General features: G+C 38.9%; 1 protein-coding gene across 1 annotated transcript; it reads left to right on the top strand.

Moving 5' to 3' along the window:
- Positions 1–10: 10 nt before the first annotated feature.
- On the top strand, positions 11–24286 carry SPCS2 (signal peptidase complex subunit 2). Its single transcript, XM_047691004.1, has 5 exons — positions 11–166; positions 13654–13737; positions 14689–14849; positions 16439–16573; positions 23515–24286. Exons 1-5 carry the CDS (start codon positions 53–55, stop codon positions 23699–23701), a joined length of 681 nt encoding a protein of 226 aa, XP_047546960.1. The 5' UTR covers positions 11–52; the 3' UTR covers positions 23702–24286.
- The last annotated feature ends 1424 nt before the right edge of the window (positions 24287–25710 follow it).

Here is a 25710-nt window from a genome sequence, read left to right as displayed (position 1 = left end):
AGCCAATTGGCTTCGGACAAGTAGGAAGGAGGGAGACACAGAGGCAGACAAGATGGCGGCGGCGTCTGCACAGGGCGGGAGGAGTGGTGGCGGCGGAGGCAGTAGTGGGGCCGGCGGTGGTCCCAACTGCGGGACAGGCAGTGGCCGCAGTGGCTTGTTGGACAAGGTGAGGAGCCGGTTCTTGGGGACGGACGAGAACTTGGGAGGCCCGGGAGGCGGCGAGCCCACCTTCCCATCCCCGCCCCCCTTTTCTTCTGTGGCTTCTCAGCGGGTAGTCCTCATCTGGCCCACCCTCGGAACCCTACCGGCGCTTGTAGGCGGGTGCCTCCATACCTCGCACCCCAGCTCTCTCCTCTTCAGGCCTTCTTTTTTTCTTGGTAGTGTGTATGGTCCTTAACTGTAGTCACCACACTTAGGATAATTTATTCCCAATTTCAATGCAGCCGACACTTTTCCTCGGAGGTGCTTGGGGCCACAGTTGATGTGCCCATTTCACTGACGGGGAAAACAAGCCCAAGCCCGAAGGCATGAACGCAGCTATTCGAAGTCAGCAGCACCACAGTGGGTGCTGCTACAGATTCTAAGTGTTCTTTGATCTTTTGCTTATGGAAGTTTCTAGGCGTTTTATCACGAGTCCGAATACTGAATTTACTTGAGTATTTACTTACCTTACTGAGCTGACAGGAACCCTCTCAAGATTTCTTTTTTTCTTTCTCCTTCTTCACCCTCCTCCCTCCCCCCTCATTTTACTCCTCTGCCTGCAACCAAGTGCAGTAAGTGAATCGGATTCTGAGCTTGCTGCCTGCTCTAGGTACCCTGTTTCCCTCTCTGCCCATTCATTTTTTTTTTTTTTAACTGTGGCCCTAGTAACAGGGCTTAAAGGAAAAGAAAAAAGGGAAAACCATGCTCCTCAGTTGGCCCTTCTTGCCCTTTGCAGAGAATCTTGAAAGAAACAGTTGCATGGAGATGTAGGTCCTAGTACTGGTTCTGCCTCTAATTAGCTGTGTGACCTTGAAATATGCTTGTTCTCCCTGTGTCTGTGGGCTCATCTGTAAATGAGGGGCTTAGCCTAAAGTACACTTAGTCCCTTCCAGTTCTCTCATTGTAGGGCCCTGGGACAGTTTCATGAGAAATGTTAAGCATGGGACCATTAATATAGTAAGTAGGATTTTTGCTGTAATGGAAAGCAGCTTTCAGACACTCTTGTGCCTAATGCATGATAGGGCCTAAGATACAAATAGGTGATCATATTGAGGGGTTCAGATCCAGGTCTTTGTGCTTGTTTTCAGGTGTCACTGGTTTTGAATCATATGGTTCTCACACTTTTTAACCATTTTTAAGAGGAACGAGTTCTGGGGATTGGAATGGTTAAGTTGCTCCAAGACATGTGAGAGTTTTGGGAATTGATGTTTATTTTCATACATAAACCCTGCCTTTCTGCTGGTGAGCATCTCACAGCCTTTGCTCATCCTGTCCCATTGACTGTTCTTGCTGTTCTCTCTGGATCATTACCAGCAAACATTTATCAGGGGCATTTTTTACTGAAGAGTATATGGTATCATTACATTATTGAAAGAACTTGGATCTGAGGATCATAAGATGCAGGGTTTGCTACTTTCAAACTGTATGAAGACTGGCAAGTCAGTTAAGCTTACCTTCCATCTGAAATCGTTTGGTTTTGGGGAGAAACAAATGGGGTCATATACATGAATGATCTCTGTAACACATGTTGCATACACATGCGCAATGGCAGAGGAAAAAAATCAAGAATCCTACAGTCTGAAAGTACTCAGTATAGCTGACTATAGGAAGAGGTACCCCAAATATTAAAAGTATTTGGTGTATTCAGATGTGTGCTTTTTACAGAAATAGAAATGAGAAAGAGAATGATTCCTCAGAACTAATTGATAAGGAGGTGAGGGCCCAGGGAAAGACCTCACGTCTGAGGGTGGACCTGGGACCTTACTTTGGGAGAGAAGGTTGGCATACTAGGTAAGAATGTCCTTGAGCAGATGGTGCTTGATGTTTCAGGTAGTGAGTTGACTGGATTGCTTTGTAAGAGACCTGTAGTGACATGACGGTAGAATCAGATTGAAGAGGGCATGGATTGCTTGGAGTAGGAAGCTGTTGAGGCTGTATAAAGTGCTTTTCAGAAAATTAGTTTGGAGAAGTAGAAATTAAAAGCTTTCGAATAAGACCTTATACTATACTAGTTTGTAGCATTTATTATAAAAAGAAAGACAAGTTTGAATTCTAATATAGCTTATTAAAATCCACATGGCCTTGGATAGGTTACATGATATTACTGAACTTAAATTTCCTTATGTAAGTAATGTGGGTTCCCGTATGTATTGTGGGCTTGTAAATATTTTACAGTATCAGGTAAGCATTCTTTGTGAACAGCTATAAAAATAGAATGACCAGGCCATGAGAACCCTAACTTGAATAGCAGCAATAGATAAAAGGCCTTAAAAAAGAGCACTTGACAGAGTTAATCAAGAAGTGAGGGTCATAGAGGATAGAAAATAAGATGTTGTTAGGTGATTTTTCTCGGGAAATTTCGTTTCAGCTTTACATCAAGTTGTTCCTCCTCTGAATTCTCTAGCATTTATTGCACATGGGAATTAAGCTGTCACTTAATATGACATACTGTCTTATATTTTCCTACCAATTTGTATTTGTCCAATTTCCTCTGAAAGGTACTTATAGTTCTCCGAGACAACCAACACAGAATAAGTACTTGCTTCATTAAATTTAGCAGACAAAAAACCCCTCAGATCTGCCTCCTCAGTCTTCAGAAATTGCCTTAGAGAATGATGCCTTTAATTGTCTGAAAACTGAAGGAAGGTACGGTGGAAGAGAAGATGGAGAAAAATTATTCTCGGGGAACGGGATCTGAATGAATAGAGAAGCTTTTTTGCTCTGCAGGACTGAGAGCCTGTTACCTTACAATCTCTTTAATTTTATTTGTCTTGATTTTTTGGGGGGGTCTTTGTTTTCTGCAGCTGTAATTTCACTTGCCATGAAGAAATGTAATAAAAAGATGTAAATGTGCTTCACTGTGCTTCTAGCTTTCCCTAAGCAGATGTGAATTTCTGCTCCTATGAAACTGACTTTGAGAACAAAGCAGTTCTAGTTTCCTGATCTTAAAAATAGGTATGCAAATGCAATCTTCCAACCTCCGTCACAGAATAACTTAGATCATTGCAGTAAGTTATTTTGCCCAGAATACCTCAAAGCATTTTCTTTTACCTAGCAGGCTGTAAAGAAAATTGCTTGCTTAATTGTTTTAGCTATTATAATTGACAGGTGGTATTAAACCATGCTTTCCAGAACTATATCCAAGTCTTTTTAACCTTATACATGGATTTCTGTCTCCTGGCTGGATTTGTTTAGGCTACTAAAATTGTTTGGCTATGAAAATGCAGTGTTAAACTGTGTTTTTAGAAGCTGTATTCAGATCCTTTTAACTTCATACCTGTTTAACTTCATTTCTGTCTCCTGGCTGGACTGTCATCCTGATGGTAAAACAGAGGTTTTATATTTTAATAGTTGAGGACACAGGCTCTGGAGCCAGCCTATCTGCTTGGCTTTGAATCCTGGCTGTGCCACTTAGCAGATATGTATTCTTAGACAATTTAATAAATTTTTCGTATCTCAATTTCCTTATCTATAAGTGGGAATAATAATATTTACCTTAAAATGTGTCTAGCACTATGAGTAGCACATAGTAAGCACTTAACAAAAAATGTATGTAGCTACTACTAACTAGCCGGTTATCTGGTCTTCAGCTTCCTTAGATACATATTTTTTCCTGACATCATATAAAGATATCAGACTCCGTTGGGGTTTTAGTTAAAAATACAGATTTCTGGACCTCATCCCAGACCTGAATCAGATTCTCTGGAGGTGGGACCTGGACAGCTGTATGTTTTTACACATAGCTATTTATTTATTTCTTTCCTCTACATTTTAACAGTTACTTCCAGGTTGAGAATTATCTTAGATTACTTTTTAAATCCCTTCTGGTTCTAGTATATTAAGAGTTTTTTGTTTATTTTTGCTTGGTTTATAACTGTTCTGCTTAATCAATAGTGGTTTCTCTAAAATGTTTATAATGAGATTTTGAAATTCATCTGTTCCAGCCTCCTCATTTTATAGACATGTACACAGTTGAAGAGGGGAAGATGAAGCAACTTGTTCAAGATGAGACATTGAGTTAGTTACAGTTCCAGAATCTGGTTTCCCAGTTTTTAATCCAGTGCTCTTGCCTCTCATACTGGAGCAGGCCCTGTGCTAAATACTGCAGTAGTGGAAAGACCACCTGTTTTGAGGTTGGAAAACCTAGATTCAAGCCTTGGGTTTATTACCCATCAACCATGTGTCCTTAGACAAGTCAAGTATCTCCTTTTGGCTTCTTCAGTGGTAGCTTAGCTTGCCAGATTTCTGATACGATATGCCTGAACCCTAACCCACCCCTGAACAAAGATGAACAGTTTTATGGCATTGCTGTGGTTTGTGTGTGTGTACGTGTTTAAGGAAACAAGGTGCTCGCTTTTAAACATTGTTTTGCAAACTAAACTTTAATAACATCTCAAAACTCATGTTTTACTACATCAAAATTAAAAGCTCTTATGTCAAAGGACACTATTAAGAAAATGAAAAAAATAGTCCATAGACTAAGAAAATATTTGAAAACATATTTCTTTTTTTTTCTTTTTTTTTTTTTTTAAGATTTTATTTATCCATTTGACAGACAGAGATCACAAGCAGTCAGAGAGGCAGGCAGAGAGAGAGGAGGAAGCAGGCTCCCCGCCGAGCAGAGAGCCTGATGTGGGGCTTGATCCCAGGACCCCGGGATCATGACCTGAGCTGAAGGCAGAGGCTTTAACCCACTGAGCCACTCAGGCGCCCCTGAAAACATATTTCTGATCAGTGTCTAATTTCTAGGCTATATAGAGAATCTTACAACCCAGTAATAACAAGACTAACTTAAAAAAAAATTTTTTTTTTAAAATAGGCTTTATGCCTAGCATAAAGCCCCCGGTGCAGGGGCTTGAATTCAGGACCCTAAGATCAAGACCTGAGCTGAGATTAAGAGTCAGATGCTTAATCAATTGAGTCACCCGGGTACCCCAAGACAAACTAACTTTTAAAAGAATAAAGGATTTGAATGACATTTCTCCATACGAAGATAAACAAATGACCGACCAATAGACCCATGAAAAGATGCTCAGCATCATTTGTCATTGGAAAAATGTAAATCAGAACCACAGTGAGATACTGCTGGGATGGCTATAATAATTTTAAAAAGAAAAGAAAAATAAACATTGTTCGTGAGGATGTGGAGAAATTGGAACCCTCCCGCATTTCTGGTGGGAATGTAAAATGATGCAGCCCCCTCGGAAAAATGGTTTATTAGTTCCTCAGAAGGTTAAACATAGAATTACCATATGACTTAGTGTATTTCACTCTTGGATATAAACATAAGAATTGAAAGTGTATGTCTATACATAAAAACTTGTACACAAATGATCATAGCAGCATCATTCACAATAACCAAAAGGTAGAAGCAACGCAGGTGCCCAGCAAGTAAATTAGTGGTTGCTGGGGGCAACCAAGGGGATTGGGAATGACTGCTTATGGTTATGGGGTTTGTTTTTAGGGTGATGAAAATATTCTAGAATTAATGGTGATGGTTTTACAACCTTGTGAGCATAATAAAAACCACTGAGTTACACATTTTTAAATGGTAAGTTTTATGGTGTGTGAATTACATCTCAGTTTTAACTCATTCCTTTTTTTCTTTACAGTGTTTATGGAGTAACCTCTAAAGTTTCAAATTATTATTACTATTTTCTTAACCAGTCATTCACAATTATGTAACAGTGATAACACAGATGTTAACAGTCTCTATCTGCCACATCCCTTTTTAGCTGTTGCCTGCTCCATTTCTCTGCTCTGATCTGTTTTGTCAAATTTCAGTAATAGTTTTTTGTATTACTTGAACTTTCAGTAGCATTTTACTCATTGATCACTTCTTTCTTGATTTTTTTTTTGTGGCTTCTAAGAAGATCATTTGCTTCTGGTATTCCTCCTCCTTCATTGGCCTCTGTCTTTATTGTCACTATTTTGTTTTCTCACGACCTGTAAATATTGGCAAACCCCTTTCCTCTATACTCATCCCCAGGAAATACCAGTGTCATGGCTTAAATACCATCTGTAAATTGATGATTTCCATATTTGAACTTTCAACCTGGTTCTGTCCTTTGAACTTCAGACTTACATGTCCAACCGAACCGCCTACTTGCCATGCCCACATGGATATCTAATAGTAGGTATATTAGACTTAAATAGCCAGAACCAGTCTACTTACCTCATTTCTCTGGTGTTGCCACTAATGTTCATGCTCATAATTAACACATGGTGATTATTAACTTCCAGCTTAACTCCAGTGATAAATGTAGCTGTTAATAAGCCACTAGTAAGTAATTTTCTTTGCAGTATTTCTTGGTCATTTTTATTTAAAAAATAGGTTGAGGGGCGCCTGGGTGGCTCAGTTGGTTGGGTAACTGCCTTCAGCTCGGGTCATGATCCTGGAATCCTGGGATCGAGTCCTGCATCAGGCTCCCAACTCCGTGAGGAGTCTGCTTCTCCTTCTGACCTTTTCTGCTCTCATGCTCTCTCTCCCCCCCCCCCAATTAAATAAATAAAATCTTCAAAAAATAAATAAAAATAAATTTAAAAAATTTAAAAAGAGATTGAAAATTAAGTATGTTACCAAGAGCTATAATCTCTCTTTGAGATAATTGTGGTATTTCTGAGTTGGGATCTAAATTTGGTGATAGTGCCCATTCTTAAGACAGACATTATTTTCTCCCCAGATTGAACATTTTTTTCTTATTTTGAATGTGTGTGTATGGCTTTAGGGATCCATATTTCCAACTCAAATAGTAATCTTACCTTTTGAGTCTAACATCAGTTTTTATAATCTTATTTTGGTGTAGAAAATTCTGAAATATCTCAATATAACTACAGAGTTTAAACATCTCAGACTCAGCATATACAAATGTGTATTTCTCCTTTGTGCCTCTCTGTGGCTTTTCTTGGAAAATGACATGATGGCTCAGCTATCTAAGCCTGAATTTTTTTTATCCCTTTGCTGCTGCTCTTATTCAGCCCCTGCATCTAAATCGGTCCCCATCCAGTGTATTTATCTCCATCGTTACTCCCCTCTAGACCATCTACAAGGTTGCCACTAAAAATGGCTTTAAAAAACAAAACATAAATTTGATTGTGTTGTTGTCAGCTTAAAATATTCTCTATTGCTTCTCTCAGAATAAAGTCCAAGCCCCTTAACATAGTAAATAAGACTATCTAGGATATATTCCTCTGTCAAGTGCCTCATCTATTACTTTTCCTCTTTGCAGCTTATACCCCCTTTCTAAGCTGGGAGAGACCTTTCAAAGAAGGGAGAAAGAAACTGTTAGTTTTTCTTAGAGCTATACGTAAGGCTCTTTCTGAGTCAGAGCAGGGTCCCGTTGGCACTGCTCATCTCTGGTAGCCTTCATCTCTTCAGTTTCAAATTGAATCTTTTGAGTCTTACTGCCCTTTATCAGCAAAGAAACTTTATGAAGCAATTCACTGAGGTCTTTATCACTGCATAACTTCTGTTTTCACATTCATTAAAATAAGAAAATAGAAGTGTTCATCCTGTTATTTCATACCCAGGGCAGTTTTGTATTACTGGACCAATGCCTTTAATGACCCAAGGATTTTGTCCTTTTTTGCCATTAAGGCCAGAAGATGCATGGAGAACAGGAAAAGCCTGTAATCCTCAAATCATTTAACTCAGAAAATGTCTTCCTGCACTATTTACATAAGCTCAAGACCTGGATTGTGTTTAATATTCTTCCAAAGCCCTTAGAAGGTAGAGTTCTTACTACCATATCTGCAGTGAAATGTCTTCGTAGAACTTATTATTCATATCTGCAGCAGAGACTTGTAACTGAAATGAGTCTTTAACTGAAATGAGTCTTTGTCATGTTCTGTCAAAGCTATCAAATGTGTATGTTCTATGAATTGGTCAGCCATCTAGGTCTGGCAACAGGTATGCTGGTCCGATAAAGTGTTTTTCTCTCTTATGTTGGTACTGACAGGGAGGTGATCTCTTTAAACTAGGACTTTCTGAGCTATATTTTCAGTTAAATTGCAGTTGGTTTTAAAGGGAGGAAAATGGAAAATTCAAATCTGTTCTGTGGGTTTCGTTTGCATATTCAAGATTAAAATCTTTTAACGTTTTTTTATGTTATTATAATATTAAATAGGAATCAGGATACTTTGTATGGCTATCACTTCAGGGATTTGTGTCTTTTTCTTCTGTTTTTTTTTTTTTTTTTTTTTTTTTTTTTTAATTTTATTTATTTATTTGACAGAGAGAGATCACAAGTAGGCCGAGAGGCAGGCAGAGAGAGAGGAAGGGAAGCAGGCTCCCTGCTGACCTGGGCCGAAGGCAGAGGCTCAACCCACTGAGCCTCCCAGGCGCCCCTCTTCTGTTTTTTTGATGACTAAGAATCCCTTTTCTTATATTTTGTGGGAAGCAGTGTGGAAGTGAGAAAGAGAATGGGTTTTGAAATCATGAAAACTCGGTTGAGTCCTGGCTTTACCCCTGCCTTGCTGTCACTTTGTGCAAATCTTTTAAACCCTTAGTGTCATCTGTAAAAGCAGGATATTAGTCAGTTTGAGCTGCTTTATCAAAAATACCATAGATTGGGTAGCATAAACAACAGAGTTATTTCTCATGCTTCTGGAGCCTCGGAAGTCTGAGATCAGGGTGCCAGCATGGTTGGGTTCTGGTAAGGGCCCTTCTACTATTTGTGGACACCCTTCTTGTATCCTCATGTGGTAGGAAGGAGAGGAGGGAAGCAAGCTCTCCTGCCTTTTTTTAAAGGGCACTAATCCCTCTCATGAAAGCTCTACCCTCATGACCCAGTTGCTTCCCAAAGGCCCACCTTCTAATAGTATCTACATTGAAATTACAATTTCAACATCTGAACTTTAGGGGAGACATAAGTGTTTGTCCATAGCGGATGGCAATTATTCTTAATAGGCTTTTCATAAAGATTAAACAAGATGGTATATATAAAACATTTAGCTTAATGCATAGGACACGTTAACGCACTCAGTAAGTTATAGCTATGGTTATACCTCCCTTAAGTTCTCTGGACAAGAACTGAGTGAGATGATTTCAGCCATGTATACATTTGTTAAGTTTAAACTAAAAGTTAACATTTTAGAAATCTTTTCCTTCTCTTTTTTCTTTATAAGAGTTCAGACATCTTTTTAGTAAGTAGCTCTTGATGCTGTATTACATCCTGATTCTGTATTACGTCCCTGATTCTGAGAACATAAAAATGTTACTGAGGGAGATGTTCTGTAAATCCAGCTAACCAGATGCAGTGTATTAGTCTTACATAATTAACAGCAACAGCAGTAGCTAATTTTTAATAAGTACTTGTTGCACACTAGGCATTTTACTGTGTCTTAGAATTACCATAATTAACCCTCAGACCAATGTGTGAAATAGATATCTTTATCATCTTCATTTTACAATTGAGCAAACTAAGGCCATAGAAAGATTAAATTATTTGCCCTATATCATCCATTAAATGGAGAAGTGAGAAAACACAAGTAGTTGGACTCCAAAGCTGTAGTTTTTAACACTATGTTGTGCTCCTTTGCATAATAAGGGCCCACCTTATTGGGTGAAGAAAGAGTGCATTTGCCCACATCTGTTTATAGTCCGTCAGAATTCAGTTAGCTTCTGGCTTGAATTATAGCACATCTTTGAGAGTAATGCCACAAACAGAATCTTCCTTGGGGTTGAGTTCAGAAATGAAGACAAGTTAAAAATAAATTTCTATCATTGAAGAAGGGACAGTTTTATGGTGATTCGTGTATTTGTAACTTAGCCCTAAGTAATTTTGTTGCCTTCTCTAACTGGCTGTGTGACACTTAATATCCCTGAATGCTAGTTTTCTAATTTGAAAGACATTGGTTTCCAGATTGAGGATTTGCTTACAGCCTACCAGTAGTACTGGCAGTTTAATAGTGAATGAGAATTGACCTGCAGAAGGGACATCATCTTGAAATTTTAGATACACTACATAAAGAACTTCGTGTGAGTTCTTCCAGAAGGGAAAAAGCATTGAATGAAGGATCAGGAATTAGAATGGCTTTAGGAATCCCACAAACTGTTGAGACAATGGAATACAACTTTAAAATTTTTGAAGAGAACTTACTTCTCTTACTTAAGTGTGAGGGCAGAATAAAAAGACATTCTCAGATGTGCAGTCTCAAAATTTATTTCCCATGTGCATTCTTCAAGGAAGCTCCTAGAGGATGTGCTCACAAGATCAAGGGAATAGTAACCAAGAAAAGAGTAAAACATGGTGTCTAAGAAAAGCAGGTTCAGCCCACGAGAAGGTAAAGGGAAATAGTAAATAGTTAATAGTAAAGGGAAATTCCAGGGTGACAGCTGTACAGCAGGCCTGGAAAGCAGTCCATGCAGGTCAGAGCAGGTCAGGAGGCTCCAAGACCAATCTCCCTAAAAAGATGAAAATCACAGAATGCTGAATACCTTTGCACATATTAAAAGGAGATTTAAACAATTGCAAGAGAATTCAAAACTATACTGGTGACAAATACATTGATTAAAAACAACCACCAAAACAACAGTAGCTTCAAGGTAGCTTCAACAACAGTAGCTTCCAAAACAAACAAAAGCTATCAGGAAGGAAAAAGTAATCCAAGTATACTACATGACTCATCTGTGAATAGCATTTATAATCATAATGTACCATTTGAATAATGATCTAGCCAAAATTAAGCTATTATAGAAGACCCAATCACCAGTGATCTGCTATGACTGTATTAAAAATGTGGTGGAGGAGGAGCAGGAAAAATTAATGTGAGTGTGGCAGGGATGAAATGGCTACATTTCCTCTTTTATGGTGAGAAGTCCATAGATTTAATGCCAAAAACTGAAAAATTAAGAAATAACAATTTAAACATTTTTTAATAGAGATGAATATATTTTTTAAAATCAGAAGGAGATAAAAGTAGTGTCTCTTTTGGGGAATGGGATTGACAATAGCTATGGTCTTAAAGTCAGTATCTGTGATTGTTAATTAGGCCCAGTATATACGTATCTGTAATATGCAGGTGGGAATGTGGGAAAGAGGAACTGTGTGAAGTTACAGCATCTGCTGTGTCTTAATTGGCAATATGCCTGTATCAGGGGTCCCCAAGACTATGTTCAGTGATTCACTAGAAGGACTCAACAGGACTCAGTGTGTAGTTGTACTCATGGACAAGTTTTATTTCAGCAAAGGAAAAAGATGCATAGGATGGAAGTCTGGAAGAAACCAAGTGCAAGATTCCAAGAGTCTTCTCCCAGTGGAGTCCCATAAGTTGTGCTTAATTCCTCTGGCAGCGGTGCTCTGACAGTACATGTGGAGTGTTGTCTGCCAAGGAAGCTCATTAGAAACCCAGTGTCCAGATTTTTTTTACTGGGAGCTGGTTTAGTATGTACTTTCTGCCTAACCTGTGCCCAAATGCCAGACTCCTAGAAAAAAAAACAACAACTGGTATTTAGCATAAACCACATTATTTATACAAACGGTTTAAATCACTTAGGGGAAGTTTTTTTTAATCAGTGTAGGAGACTGTTCACCAGCCTTTCTAACTCTCGGGATGGTAGTCTCATGCCTAAATTACCTCTTTTTTGCACAGAGCCTTTCTTCGTAATTTATCCTGTGAGGTCCCACATGAAAGAAGCCAACCTTGGCTGTGCCTTTTTATTACTAAAGGAAAACAATTTGTACTTATGGATGAAGAAGATAAGAGTGGGAGAAAAAAGTTTCTAAAATGCCTTGAATAGCAGTAGAGAGAAAATAGAAGAGTAGCATAGATTTTAGTTGATGAGCAGTGTTAAGAATTACAGAAAATAAGTCCGAAAAATAAGTTCCTGATGTCCGCCCTCCTGCCCTTTTCCGGAAGTCTCTATACTACAGTAAAGATGCTGTTTCCTCTAAAATAGGCTAAAGGTTTTTTCATGCACCCAAAATGGATTGCCTACTGGTTTGAAATTTTTATGAAATATGGTATTTGTTTACTTGATATAAAAAATTAAGAGTTGAGCATTATGATCTATAAAAGATAGGTTTATTAGAGTATTTATAGTACCCTGTCACTTAAACTATGTTCATGTAATTTGCATTTGAGAACATTTTTACTATATAAGATATTCATGTGTTTAGAAATTTAAAAGGCATTCTTTTTAATCAAATAAAATTGAAAGTGGTTTGAAGAAAATAAAAATCAAAAAAGCCGTACGTTGATAAGTCAGTCCCACCCATGTCCCTGGACCATCTCAAGATACCTGGGTACACCAGTTTGTTTAACCAGTCCTCTGTAGTTGAGTATTTGAGTTACTTTTTTACTATTAAAAGCACTGCTACATGAGTAGGCTTGTATATTTATGTGCATGCAGATACGGAAAAATTCCCAGAAGTGGAATCCAAGGTGCTAAATTGTCTTAGTATGTGTTGTACCATTTTGAATTTCTACCAACAATGTGTGAGACAATCACTTGATTTTGTACCTCTGTAGATGATGGAAATTGGAAAGGGGTTTGTCCAAAGTCATATAACTGACTGGTAATAGGACTTGATTTTTAATTCAAAATATTCTTTCCAACAGACTACACTGGATTTGCTGTTTTCCTAAGGTTAAGACATGCTGGTGAACTACAAAAATTGTTAGCTGACATTTTGTTAGTGTCTGAAAGTTCATGGATGTAAATTGTCTTAAGTTTTGTGGTCACAGAATGAAAGGATGAACAAATGGAGCTTTTTTCCTTGTTTCCACATTTGGGTAAAATGAGAATGGAATATGTGAGTTCACACTGTAGTCTCTGTAGCCTAGGTAAATGTTTGGTTTGGGGCTTGTAGATTTAGCTTTCCAGCATGGAAAATCTGGCAAATACTGGCAAATCTGGCAAATACTGGCAAAATCATGTGAGTACCACTTGATTCTAGTGACTTAGGCTCCTTCAACTTCATTTTTAAGTGTTTGTCTTTTAGCTGTCCAACATCAGAGGACAAGGAATAAATGTACATAAACTTGAAGATGCTCTTGTTAAGTAAAATTCAACCAAGTAATTTTTAAAGATCTAATTGGCTTTAGTAATAGATTCATGAATCGGGCAGCATCCCAACTAGCAGGTAGAGGGAAGCTCCAAAAGACTACAGAAATGGAAAGATTTTTAAAGCTGGAGAGGGAGTGGAAAAAAGGAAATTATTAGCGAAGAAGCCATTGTTTTAAGGTGAAGGGGCCTATTGGTAAGTTTCCTAGTGCTGACCAGGAATTTCTTCTGTTGACTGGTTAAAGGACATATTTCTTGGGGGTTAAAACTGCCCTTAGGTTAGGTACTAGGTCGTAGTTTACTGACTTGAGGTCTTAGCCTAAGTGACACCATTTTGTGCCTGGGATGGGGGGCGGGGGAGGCATTTAAACACTCTTAAGGAGGTAGTTTATTTTACTTTCAGTAAGCTCCTATGCCTCTTGATTCACAACTTTTCTATTTTACAGTGGAAGATTGATGATAAACCTGTAAAAATTGACAAGTGGGATGGATCAGCTGTGAAGAATTCTTTGGATGATTCTGCCAAAAAGGTACTTTATTGAGGTTGGGAGTCTGTTAGCGTATATATAGCTTATGACATGTCTGCAAGATCTTTTTTTCTGAGACTTGGAATGGCTGTAGTTGTTAGTTTAAGGAATTGAGCCATAAAGCAGTTTCTGAAATCCTTAGAGTAAATGTGGGGAGCATGTGTTAAAATATTAGTTACCTCAAGCTTCTGTCAAATTTAATTTTTGAATTCCAGAAAGCTGGTGATCCAATTGTTTTTTAAGGTTACTTGGCCCAGAGCTTAGAGGGTTGAGGGAATATAGGACATTCATTCATGATTGGACATCTCTCTATTTAAAAAGGGAAGAGGGGCACCTGGGTGGCTCACTCTGTTAAGCATCTGACTCTTCGTTTCGGCTTAGGTCGTGACCTCAAGATTGTGAGATCGAGCCTCACATCAGGCCTCACGTTGGGCTCTGCACTGGGCGTTGAGCCTACTTAAGATTCTCTCTTTCTCTCTGCCCCTATCCCCCTTCTCTCTCTATTTTATTTATTTATTTTTTAAATTTTATTTATTTGACAGAAAGAGTGCACAAGCAGAGGGAGCAGCAGGCAGAGGGAGAGGGAGAAGCAGGGAGCCCGGCACTTGATCCCAGGATCCAGGATCATGACCTGAGCTGAAGGCAGACACTTAACGACTGCGCCACTCAGGCGTCCCCACTTCTCTCTTTAAAAGAAACAAGCAGGGGGAACTTTTAGCTTCCTCCCAGGGAAAAAGTTGAGGGTTAAAAAAATGATGAGAAGTTGATGAACTTTTTCTCTGGGATCATTGAGAATAGCTTGCGTCTTTTTTTGCTTGAAGTGGTAAAATCCTGATTGGAGAGAGCTGTTGGTAATTATATGATAATATAACTTTTATCATGGAAGTTAAGAATAAAAGTACATACTAGGAAGGAAGAAATCCTGTGAGCTTGACTCCTTGTTCTTTTTACTAGGTACTTCTGGAAAAGTACAAGTATGTGGAGAATTTTGGTCTGATTGACGGTCGCCTCACCATCTGTACCATCTCCTGTTTCTTTGCCATAGTGGCTTTGATTTGGGATTATATGCACCCCTTTCCAGAATCTAAGCCTGTTTTGGCTTTGTGTGTCATATCATATCCTTTATTTATGCTCAGGTTTGTTTTCTAGTGACTGTTCATTAAACGCTCTACTGATAATTCTCCCCACTCCCTAAAATAAATAAACTTTGATTCTAGGGCCCGCTAGTGTTAGAATTTAACATTATGAGCTATGAGCCTCTGTAACTTTAGTTAGTGATTATCATTGATATTTGCGATTTAATGTGGTTATTTTATCTTTAATTCTGTTTAGTTATTGTAGAGATGATTATAATCCAAGTGTGAGTGCCTAAGAGCAAAACACCCATTATAGTGAGACCCAGTTCTCATTTCTAGCCTACCACATTCCCGTTAGACCTACTGCTTCAAGAAACTCATTGCAGGATATTAGGGAAGGATCAGATTTTGGAGATTCAGGGTTCCCTGAAGCTGAAGGGCTAGACTGAGAGTTACTGAGCATGAGATAGAGGTGTGGTTTGTGTAACATGGAATTAAATCCTATTCTGGAGCTCTGGGTTTGAAATCCAAGCTGTTTTTGTGATCTTATGATAATAAGAACTTAACTTACTGGAGACTGAATGCTGCTCTGTTACAAATAGGGGCAATGCACATTCAGAATTAAAAACATTAAATGAGACATTTTATAATGTTTGGTTATGTAATCTCTCAGATTCTTTCCTTTCCCCTCTCCTTTTACAATATTAGTAGAATCATGTTTGTTACCTATCCACTTTGATTATTTCTCAAAAAGCTAAATACAAAGAACTTCTATTATACTGTCATTGTAATTATAAAAATTCCACTTGTTCATAGTAACAGTTTTCTTGTGGTTCCTACCACCTCCTCCCTAAGTCAATCTGGACATACTGAATTTTTCTTTGTAACTTAAAATATATTGGATGTCTTTTCATGTTGGAATAGATAGGGCTGCCTTATTAATATCCACACAGTATTTTTGAGTGTCTGCTATGTGCCAGCACTGTACTAATTTAAAACAAATCATTTTGGTAGGCAGTTTACTTAACAATGCTGCCACTACCTGAAATATTTCTAAAAAATGTGCTTTGGGGATTTTTCTTCTAGCAAGCCATTTAATAAAGCAGGCCCTGATTAAAAAAGGTATTATCCAAATTGATCCCAAATCATAGTCCTGGAATTGGCACCTTCACTCCCTTTGGTAATCAGATAAATCATCCCAGTATGAATTTTTTCACCATTAAGGCAGTTCCAAAGACTATGCTGTAGGTTCTAGAGGCAGTTACCAAAAGAGTTCCAAAAAGTTTAAACTGTGAGGGCAACATTATTACAAATACATGGCTTCCCAAGAGAACTACCGTGATGAAATTTCATTTGTTTGGTGTTTAAAGCAAAACATGCATGATCTTGCTATTTTCATAATCATCTTAGTTTTACATATAATGGTAATGACTCTTCTGTGCTAGACACTGAAGATAGATACACACACTTAAGGATGAAAAATGAAATAGCTAAATTTTCAGTGTTTTTATAGCAAGATGAAACTGTCTTCTCCAGGATTATCATTACAAAAGTTTTCATAGCCCTTGTCAATTTGTGTTATTTCTTTTGTGTGTGTATGTGTGTTTTCTCCTTAACTTTATCTGAACCTATTTTGTGATGATGGGGATCCTGACGATTTATACCTCATATAAGGAGAAGAGCATCTTTCTTGTGGCCCACAGGAAAGATCCCACAGGAATGGATCCTGATGATATTTGGCAACTGTCCTCCAGTCTCAAAAGGTATGACTATCTTCATAGATCCTTTCAGAGTTGAGTCATTTTCAGCAACAGACAATATTATGCTTACTCCATGCAGATCATAGTGCCGGTCATGGCAAACTAAGTAAGGGGTATGAATGATCCAGAAGGTTTTTCCTAGCATTGTACTTCTGAGATTGTATTATCACAGAAGTGCCCTCAGGATAAACTGTGGGAGAAAGAACTTTGGTGGAAGGATGAAGAATAGGTCTCTCTCCCTCTGGTCAATAAACGGACCCAATTAGAATACAGAACTATGAAGGCCAAAGTTGTGAAATGAGTTGTCATTGAAGAACCCTGTTGCTTCTGTGTCATCTGTGATCTTGACTGCAGTCTCTGCAATCAGGAATATTTGCAGCAATGCACTTGGCAACTCAGAGAAGCACATTTCAGTGTTTCTGACCAGCTGTGAGTATAACTTCATGCAGGTGACACCTGAGGTCTTTTTAGGTATCCAGAGTTGGGTTTATCTTCCAGCTCATCTCTAGCTGTATGACTTCCTGTATATCATGGAAACCATTTGAGCTTTAGTCAAAACTGGGTGAAGAATGACTCCCGAGAGTTTTGGGGAAGATGCCAGCTTTTATATATACTAAGTGTAAAAATAGCAAACGTCTGTGGAGCATTAACCATATACTGGGTATTATGCCAAGTGCATTATCTCATTATCTCATTCAACAACCCATTTTGTAGATAAGAACACAGACCCAAAGGGTTTACTTAATTCTTCCACGGTTCTAGAGCCCAAAAGGGAAATCTAGCAGGTGTTCCAGCCCACATCTGAGTTCATGCTTTTAGTTCCTATCCTGAAAATACATGGGATAGGTCCTAGCACTTAGTAGGCTCTTAAATAACAAGTATAGTTAATGCATATACAAAGGTAAGCATAGCATCAACACCAAAGAGCTGCTCTCATTACCAGCTTGTGGAGATGCCTTTGAGGAGGAGCAAAATGTCCTTCTGGGGTTCCTGCTGAGTTCTGGCAGGGCTCCCACCTGCCTTTTGACCTCAGAGGTCATAAATCTATACCTTGTGCCAGGCTCCTAAAAATAGAGTTGCAGAATTCTAGACCCTAGCAACATCTTGATTTCTTTATTTTCATTCATACATTCCATTTCATTCATATGTGCATTCAAACACACAGTGTATTTTTTTAAAGATTTTATTTATTCATTTGAGAGAGAGCATGAGCTGGGAGAAGGGGCAGAGGGAGAGGGAAAAGCAACTCCCCACTGAGCAGGGAGCCCAACATGGCGCTTAATCCCAGGACCTTGGGATTGCAACCTGAGCCAAAGGCAAACATTCAACCGGCTGAGCCACTGAGGCACCCCTACACAGTGTATTATTTTTTAACAGCCTTATTGAGATACAGGTCACATACCATACATACATTTAAAGTATACAGGTCAGTAGTCTAGTGTGTTTACAGATAACGCAGACATCACCACAGCCAACATAGAACATTTTCATCATCTCAAAAAGAAACCTTGTACTCTTTAGCTATCCTCTCCCTATCCATGATCTCCCACCCCATTCCCTTAGTCTTAAAGTCGCCATTGATCTGCTTTCCATCCCTATAGATTCTCTGTTCTGGACATTTCATGTGAATGGAATCCTAGACTACATGGTCTTTTGTGATTGGCTTCCTTGGCTTAACATAATGTTTCCAAGTTTCATTCATGTTATGGCATGTATCAGTATTTATGCCAAATATTCCATTACATGGCTATACCACATTTTGTTTAGCCATTTATTAGTTGATGGACATTTGAGTCATTTCCACTTTTGGCTGTTGTGAATAATGTTGCTATAAATAATCACATACAAGTTTTTGTGTGGACATATGTCTTCATTTCTCAGGTAATGTCCTAGGAGAAGAATTGTGGGTCGTATGGTAACCCCCTTGTTTTTTCCTTAGATTTATTTATCTGAGAAAGAGAGAGAGCACACATGCACACAAGCAGGGGGAGAGGGGCAGGGACAGAGGGAGAGGGAGAGAGAATGTCAAGCAGACTCTGAGCCAAGTGTAGAGCCTGACGCAGGGTTTTATCTCACGACCCTGAGATCATGACCCGAACCAAAATCAAGAGTTGGCTGTTTAACTGACTCAGCCATCTCAGCGACGCATATGGTAACTCTTTTTAATTGTTTGAGGAATTGCCAGACTGTTTTCCAAAACTGCTGCACCATTTTCAGTACCCTAGCAATGTACGAGGATTCTGATTTTTCCTCATTCTTGCTGATTTTTTACCAGCTGCCATGTTGTTGTTTCCTGTGGTGAGGAAATATGCCACCCCTGTTCCTTCTCATTGCAGTTAAATACGGATTCACTTCTCTTTCCTTGAAGATAGCTCCTGGCTCACTGGCACTCTCTCTAGCATAGCTCCTTTTGGAAGTCTTGGTGACTTCATTATCCAAATGGATGATGGGTTCCGGTTCTCTGGCTTCTCTTCTGATCGTTTTGTTTTCTACCATGTCTTAAATACTTATTTCCTGGACATATTCTAGACTTAGCTGATAACTAATTACCTTTAATAATTTCAGTTTTGAGTATCCCGCTTTCTGATTCCTCTTTTTCTGGTTCTCTTGTCCCATTGGTTCTTCAGCCCCAGTGCCATCCTTGATTCATTGAGCCTCCCAACTTTTTCATTGTCCCTTTTCTCCTTCATTGTCTCAGTTTTCCCTTACCCAATTTATATTCCATCATTTCTGTAGTTACTCTCACTGCCCTAGAGCATCTTTGATACCTTCTCCTCTGTCCGCAAACCTACCCTCCTCTCCCATCTTTACTCTCAGCCTCTTTTTGTTGCTGAGATCGAAGCAGTCAGAAATCTCCCATCATTACCTGCTTGCAGTGCTCTTCAGAGTCTGTTTCTTCCTGAGTTTCTGTCTGCTGCCTTCTGTCAATTTGTCTACTAGATTCTTTCCCTTCTCATTTACTTGATGTTTGCCTTTCTGCTGGATCATTCCTTGTGGCATGCAAACATGCTGTCATTTCTCCCAACTGAAGAAAATTGGTTTTGTTCCTCTTTTTCTCCTCACATGGTCTTATTTCTCTGTCCCTTTTTTCTCCTCTCACTATCTCTTGGATCTGCTTGTCTTTATTTCTCTTTTCTCATCTTATTCAACCAGCATTTGATAGTGGATTACTCTCTCCTTGTTATACTTGTCTTTTTTTTAAACTAGGTTTCTAGGGTACCATAATCTTCTAATTTTCTTTTTAATGTCTGCTTTTTAGTCTCCTTTGTGATGCCTCTAAATTTGAAATGCCACTAGTGCTTGTTACTAGCGCCTCTTCTCTATCTATATACAATCACTAGGTGTAATCTTATCTAGAATTTCAAGACTTTAAAATACCATCTATATGATGAAAATCTCTGAATTTGTATTTTCTTTTTCTTTTTTTTTTTTTTTTAAAGATTTTATTTATTTGTCAGAGAGAGAATGAGCACAGGCAGACAGAATGGCAGGCAGAGGCTGAGGGAGAAGCAGGCTCCCCGCTGAGCAAGGAGCCCGATGTGGGACTCGATCCCAGGGCGCCGGGATCATGACCTGAGCTGAAGGCAGTTGCTTAACCAACTGAGCCACCCAGGCGTCCCTGAATTTGTATTTTCATCCTAGACCTCTGTCCTGAACTCCCAGCTACATTCCAGTTTCCTGTTTGACCTCGGATCCTAATAAGCATTTCAAAATCCACACATTCAAAATCTAACTCTGCTGTCCCTCATCCAAACCTGCATTCCCCCCAGGTTTCCCCATCTCAATAAATGGCACTTCCATCCTTCTAGTTACTCAGGCCAGAACTCAGTCATTTTGACTGCTCTCTCAGTCTTTCCAGTAGTCTTTCAGCAAATCCCATCAGCTCTGCTTTCTAAATATATCAGTCTGACCACTTCCATTTCTTCTGCTACCTCATCTCTCAATTAGGTTACTATAATAATGTCTTCATGGACCTCCGCAGCTGCTCACCCTGCTCATAGTCTATTTCCAGTACAGCAGCCAGAGTGCTCTTTTTAGAAAGGAAGGCATATCCTCCTCTCCAAACCATGTCACTCAGAAAAATCTAAATCCTAAGCCTATCTTAGAAATCCATACTCATCTGTTCCTCTGCACCCCCCACACATAATGCACATACCCTCCTTATCTCCGTGGCTTCCTCCTCTCTAATTTCATTCTGTTCTTTAGGCGTTCCAAGCATGTTCTTGCCCTAGGGCCATTGCATTTGCTGTGAACTCTATTTGGATTATTCTTTTTCCAGATAGCTTGTTCTTCTCTACTTTAGGGCTCTGCTCAAATAACTGCTTAGTGAAGCTTTTCCTGCCTACTACATTTAAAATATTATATTTTTTATTTTATTGCTAATTCTTTCATATACACTAAAGTAAAAGTCCCAAAAGGCAGAGTTGCCTCTTAGGTTCACTGCTGTATAGCCTTAGCATCTGAAACTGCCTGACATATAAAGTTAGGACTGAATGAATATATAATTATTCTTATAATTATTCTATAATATATTGTTAGATTTTTCTGAGAATACTTTAGATGTAATTATATATGTTGTGTAATTGTATAATAAGTTGTATACTACATAATATAAAATAAATACTAACTAAAGTTCATCAGATCACAACTCATCAGATCATGTCCTACCATCAGAGTCGTGGAACTGCCAGTGGAACCCGGCCTAAAAGTTCTGAGATTACTGTAAAATCAATTAATAGCTGCTGGCTGGAGTTTGAGAAAAATTTTGAGGTATTGAAAATAGTTTTAAGGACTTCCACTCATAGCTCTCCAGGTTGGGAATAACTGGCTAGATAACAGTTTTGTTGTGTTTTTGTTTTTGTTTTTTTAGTATGGTTGACACAATGTTACAGTAATTTCAGTTGTACAACATAGTGATTTAGCAGCTCTGTAGTTAGCTCACTGCTAGTGTAGCTACTGTCTGCATTATGCAATGTCGTGCTGTTACAGTACAGTGACTATACTCCCCATGCCGTGCCTTTTATCACTGTGACTTACGCATTCCATACCTGGAAGCCTGTATCTCCCACTCCCCTTGACCCATTTTGCCCGTCTCCCCAGCAACCCTCCTTCTGGCAACAGTCAGTTTGTTCTATGTATTTACAGGTCTGATTCTGCTTTTTGTTTGCTAATTCTTTTTTTTGGGGGGGGGGGGATTCCATATATAAGTGAAATGATATATTTCTCTTTCTCTGGCTTATTTAATTTAGCATAATACTTTCTAGGTCCATCCATGTTGTCTGTCACAAATGACAAGATTTTGTCCTTCTTTGTGACTGTGTAATATTCCATTGTGTATATACACCACACCTTCTTTATGCATTTATTGATGGACGCAGTATCTGAGCTGACACTGCTTCCATATCTTGGCTATTGTAAATAATGCTGCAGTAAATACAGGGGTGTATGTATCTTCAAATAAGTGTTTTCATTTTCTTTGGGTAAATACCTAGTAGTGGAATTACTAGATCATATGGTATTTCTATTTTTAATTTTTTGAGGACCTTCCATTTTGTTTTCCATTATAATTAGCTGCACCAATTTACATTCCTACCAACAGTCTGAAGTGTTCTTTTTCTCCACATCCTTACCAACACTTTTTATTTCTTAGACAATAATTTATTGAGCTATGATTTTTTGAGTGCTGGTTAATAATAGGCACTGTTTTAACAATGACAGTGATCCTGAAAACTGAGTGGTAGTTTTCCTGTTTTAAACATGCAGAAACAGAGGCTTCAGCAGTTGCTTTCTCTAAAGGTAGTAACAGCTTGACAGTCCACTGAATGTGCCCTAATTAAATGGAGACAGAAACAAACAGGTCACAGTCAGGGGGAGGAACGTCATCCTGCCAGAGGTTGATTTTTATAAACCCTCTTAAATGGGTGGAGATAGAGAAGGCCTTGAAAGTACCTTAAGGTATAGGTAAGGAATCTCGGGAATTCATATAGTAAAAGATATTTCTGGCCTGAAATACGGGTAGAACCTGAAACTTGATTGATTACAGGGAACATGGACTGAGCAGCCTGAAATTGGTGAACATCTCTGGAAAACAAAGGTTCTTCATTTTTTCATAAGATTTGGTGCCAAGTGCCAAGCTAGGAATAGAAAAATAAATAAGACGGAATTCTTATCCTTAAGAATCTCTGAGCTTAATGAAGAACACAGATGCTTAAACATCTTCCAGTAGATAATTTGATTGACAACATGGGAGCCTAGCATTAGGCCTGGCATATGCTAGGTGTACAGTATCTGAGTTGACAGTTGATGGTATGGTGACAATTGATGGTGTATGACAAAGGAGAGTCATCTGACCCATTTTGGGAAGGGTATCCCAGAAAAGTTTATGCCTTAATATTAACAAATGGGAACTAGTCAGGTGAGATTAGAGAGAAGTGTCTACTAGGAAGACCCTTCTAGCATAACAAGTTTAAGGTTCAGAGGTAGGAAGTGGGCCATATAATTTAACGGTGTATGACAAGGTAAAGGAGGTACACAGTAAGGCAGACATGGCAATACCTATGAATCAGAACTCATATCTTTTTTTTTTTTTTTAAGATTTTACTTATTTATTTGACAGAGATCACAAGTAAGCAGAGAGGCAGGCAGGGTGTGGGGGAAGCAGGCTCCCTGCTGAGCAGAGAACCTGATGCGGGGCTCAATCCTAGGGTCCTAGGCTGAAGCTAAGCTGAAGACAGAGGCTTTAACCCACTGAGCCACCCAGGCACCCCCAGAACTCATATCTTGAAGGCAATTAGGAACCCCTGGATTTTTTTTTTTTAAAGGATCAATCTGCATGTTTCCTCTGTCACCAGTAGCCAGCTCAGCTCTGTTCTTCAAAAACACTTGATGCTCTAGTGTTACTTGTTGAATCTCTATTTGGTTTTTGATTTATTATCTTTGCTTAGGTTCGATGACAAATACACTTTGAAGTTGACCTTCATCAGTGGAAGAACAAAGCAGCAGCGAGAGGCCGAGTTCACCAAGTCCATTGCTAAGTTTTTTGACCACAGCGGGACACTGGTCATGGATGCATACGAGCCGGAAATATCTAGGCTCCATGACAGCCTTGCAACAGAAAGAAAAATAAAATAGCCAGTTCTAAAAGCAATAATCTTTGCTGGATCATGCTGAATTTCATGGTGAGGGAGAAGGAAACAGAACTTGAAATGGATAAAGTAAGATATGTTTAAAATGTCCCGATTTTGTCCTGAAATTTTGGTCCATTCCAGATAAATGGGATTTTCTAGTCCAGATATGAGAAGTTGTAGCTCTGATATCTGCCTTTAGCCTTGGTCTGCTAATTGCATTGTTTTGATTTGCTTTTCTGGAAAAGCACTTTTGCTAGCAGCCATACAGGCTTTGTCCTTCATACCTAGCAGTCCTTTATATTGTATAGCTTTGTGCCATGCAGCATTTAAAGACTCAGTTTTAAAAATTGTTAACCTGTTGCTGACTTTATTGTGTTAATTCCTATTTCAACAGCTGTTTCCCATAATTCAGGATACAACTTCTTGTGTATGACAGTTTTCCTTCACACACCATTTTTGTGGGTGTGTATATATCTAACTTGGGGGGAATTGGGAAAAAAACACAGCTTTTTAATTTGTTTAAAACAGACCTTCTGTTACATTTTGTGCTCTTAACCAATTAAAGAAGCCAATGGCATTTTTAATTTTATATTGTCTATGTTTTCCACTAGTATATCCCTGTTGATTTCTTTGTGCCCTTTATTAACTGCCATTTTCTAAAATTTTTTTCAATAAAAGGAAAGAAGATGTGAAAAAATGGAGTCATAGTCTTGATGGAAGAAACAGAGCAGCAAGTTTTAACAGTCTTACTATGATAGGTTCCTTTTGTTTTTAGGCTGTTTTACTGGTCAGAAACCTGTGCATACCTGTAGGTGAGGAACTGCTAGCTTTCCAGGGATAACAATTATGACACTCAGTACTTGGTGCCAGCCAGTGTGCCAGGTGCTTGATGTGTATTAACTCACTGATGCTCATAACAGCCCTAAGAAGCAGGTGCTGTTATTATCCCCATTTTATAGATGAGGAAAGTGAGGCATGAAAGTTGAATAATTTGTCACACAGCTGGTGTTGGAATTGGGATTTAACCCTGGTTTGTCTGGCTCCAGAGTTGTGAGTTGGTATCTTTTTTTAGTACTTTCCCACTGTAGCAGAGGAGGACTGGGCACTTGCCTAAATCCTCTAATCTTCGGCAATATTGGCCCTCTAGCTTACAGAAGTACAATTCCAGCTGAGCCCAGTACCTAAAACTATATTCAGTTTATAAGAAATTAATGCTTATCACATTTTCCTGTGGGAATGTTGCCCTATCTAGTACCACACAGTGGGGGATTATGAAACATCTCTGGATGGGGAGTCGAAGCCTTGGATTCCATATACTTTTTACTCTTACAAACCTTGGGTAAGTCACGTAATTCTCTGAGCTCCTAGTTTCCTTTTTTTTTAAGGTGATAATCCTTTTCTGTCAGCTGCTTGGCGCTTTTGAAAGTGTATAGTTGGATAATCGTATTTTTATAATGAAGGAGTTACTTTTAGGCAGGGGAGTCCCAGGGCTTCTGGGTTATAGGGACTAACCCTCTCCATGATGATTCTTTGGAGTTCTGTCATACCAGGTGTTACTTTTTCTTTACATCACAAATACATGTCCGTTTTTGGTTTTGTTTTTGTTTACAAAAACTGAAGTATGTTGAAATACGTCTTGTAGTTTTTGTTTTGTTTTGTTTTGTTTTTAAAGAATTTATTTATTTATTTGACAGAGATAGATCACAAGTAGGCAGAGAGGCAGGCGCAGAGAGAGAGAGGAGAAAGCAGGCTCCCTGCTGAGCAGAGAGCCCGATGCGGGCCTCGATCCCAGGACCCTGAGATCATGACCTGAGCCGAAGGCAGCGCCTTAACCCACTGAGCCACCCAGGTGCCCACGTCTTGTAGTTTTTGTTTTTTCTTGCTCCTTTCCCCCATCTGTAATTTGTTTTTTAAACTTAATATTTCTATCTTGTGTGTGTGTGTGTGAGATTTTATTTATTTATTTGAGAGGGAGAGAGTGAGTGAGTGAGAGCACAAGAGCAGGGGGAAGGA

The sequence above is a fragment of the Lutra lutra genome, chromosome 10 (genome assembly GCF_902655055.1).
Source record: "Lutra lutra chromosome 10, mLutLut1.2, whole genome shotgun sequence".
In the NCBI taxonomy this organism is placed as follows: domain Eukaryota; kingdom Metazoa; phylum Chordata; class Mammalia; order Carnivora; family Mustelidae; genus Lutra; species Lutra lutra.
Note: the sequence above shows the minus strand (reverse complement) of the source record. Positions and strands in the feature narration are given on the sequence as shown.

What these genes read in the sequence shown, in the direction of transcription:
- SPCS2 (XM_047691004.1), top strand. Translation starts at nt 53, where the DNA reads ATGGCGGCGGCGTCTGCACAGGGCGGGAGGAGTGGTGGCGGCGGAGGC. An exon ending in TGGATGATTCTGCCAAAAAG is followed by an intron (nt 13,738 to 14,688) that starts GTACTTTATTGA and finishes TCTTTTTACTAG; the next exon opens with GTACTTCTGGAAAAGTACAA. An exon ending in TTGGCTTTGTGTGTCATATC is followed by an intron (nt 14,850 to 16,438) that starts ATATCCTTTATT and finishes CTTTATCTGAAC; the next exon opens with CTATTTTGTGATGATGGGGA.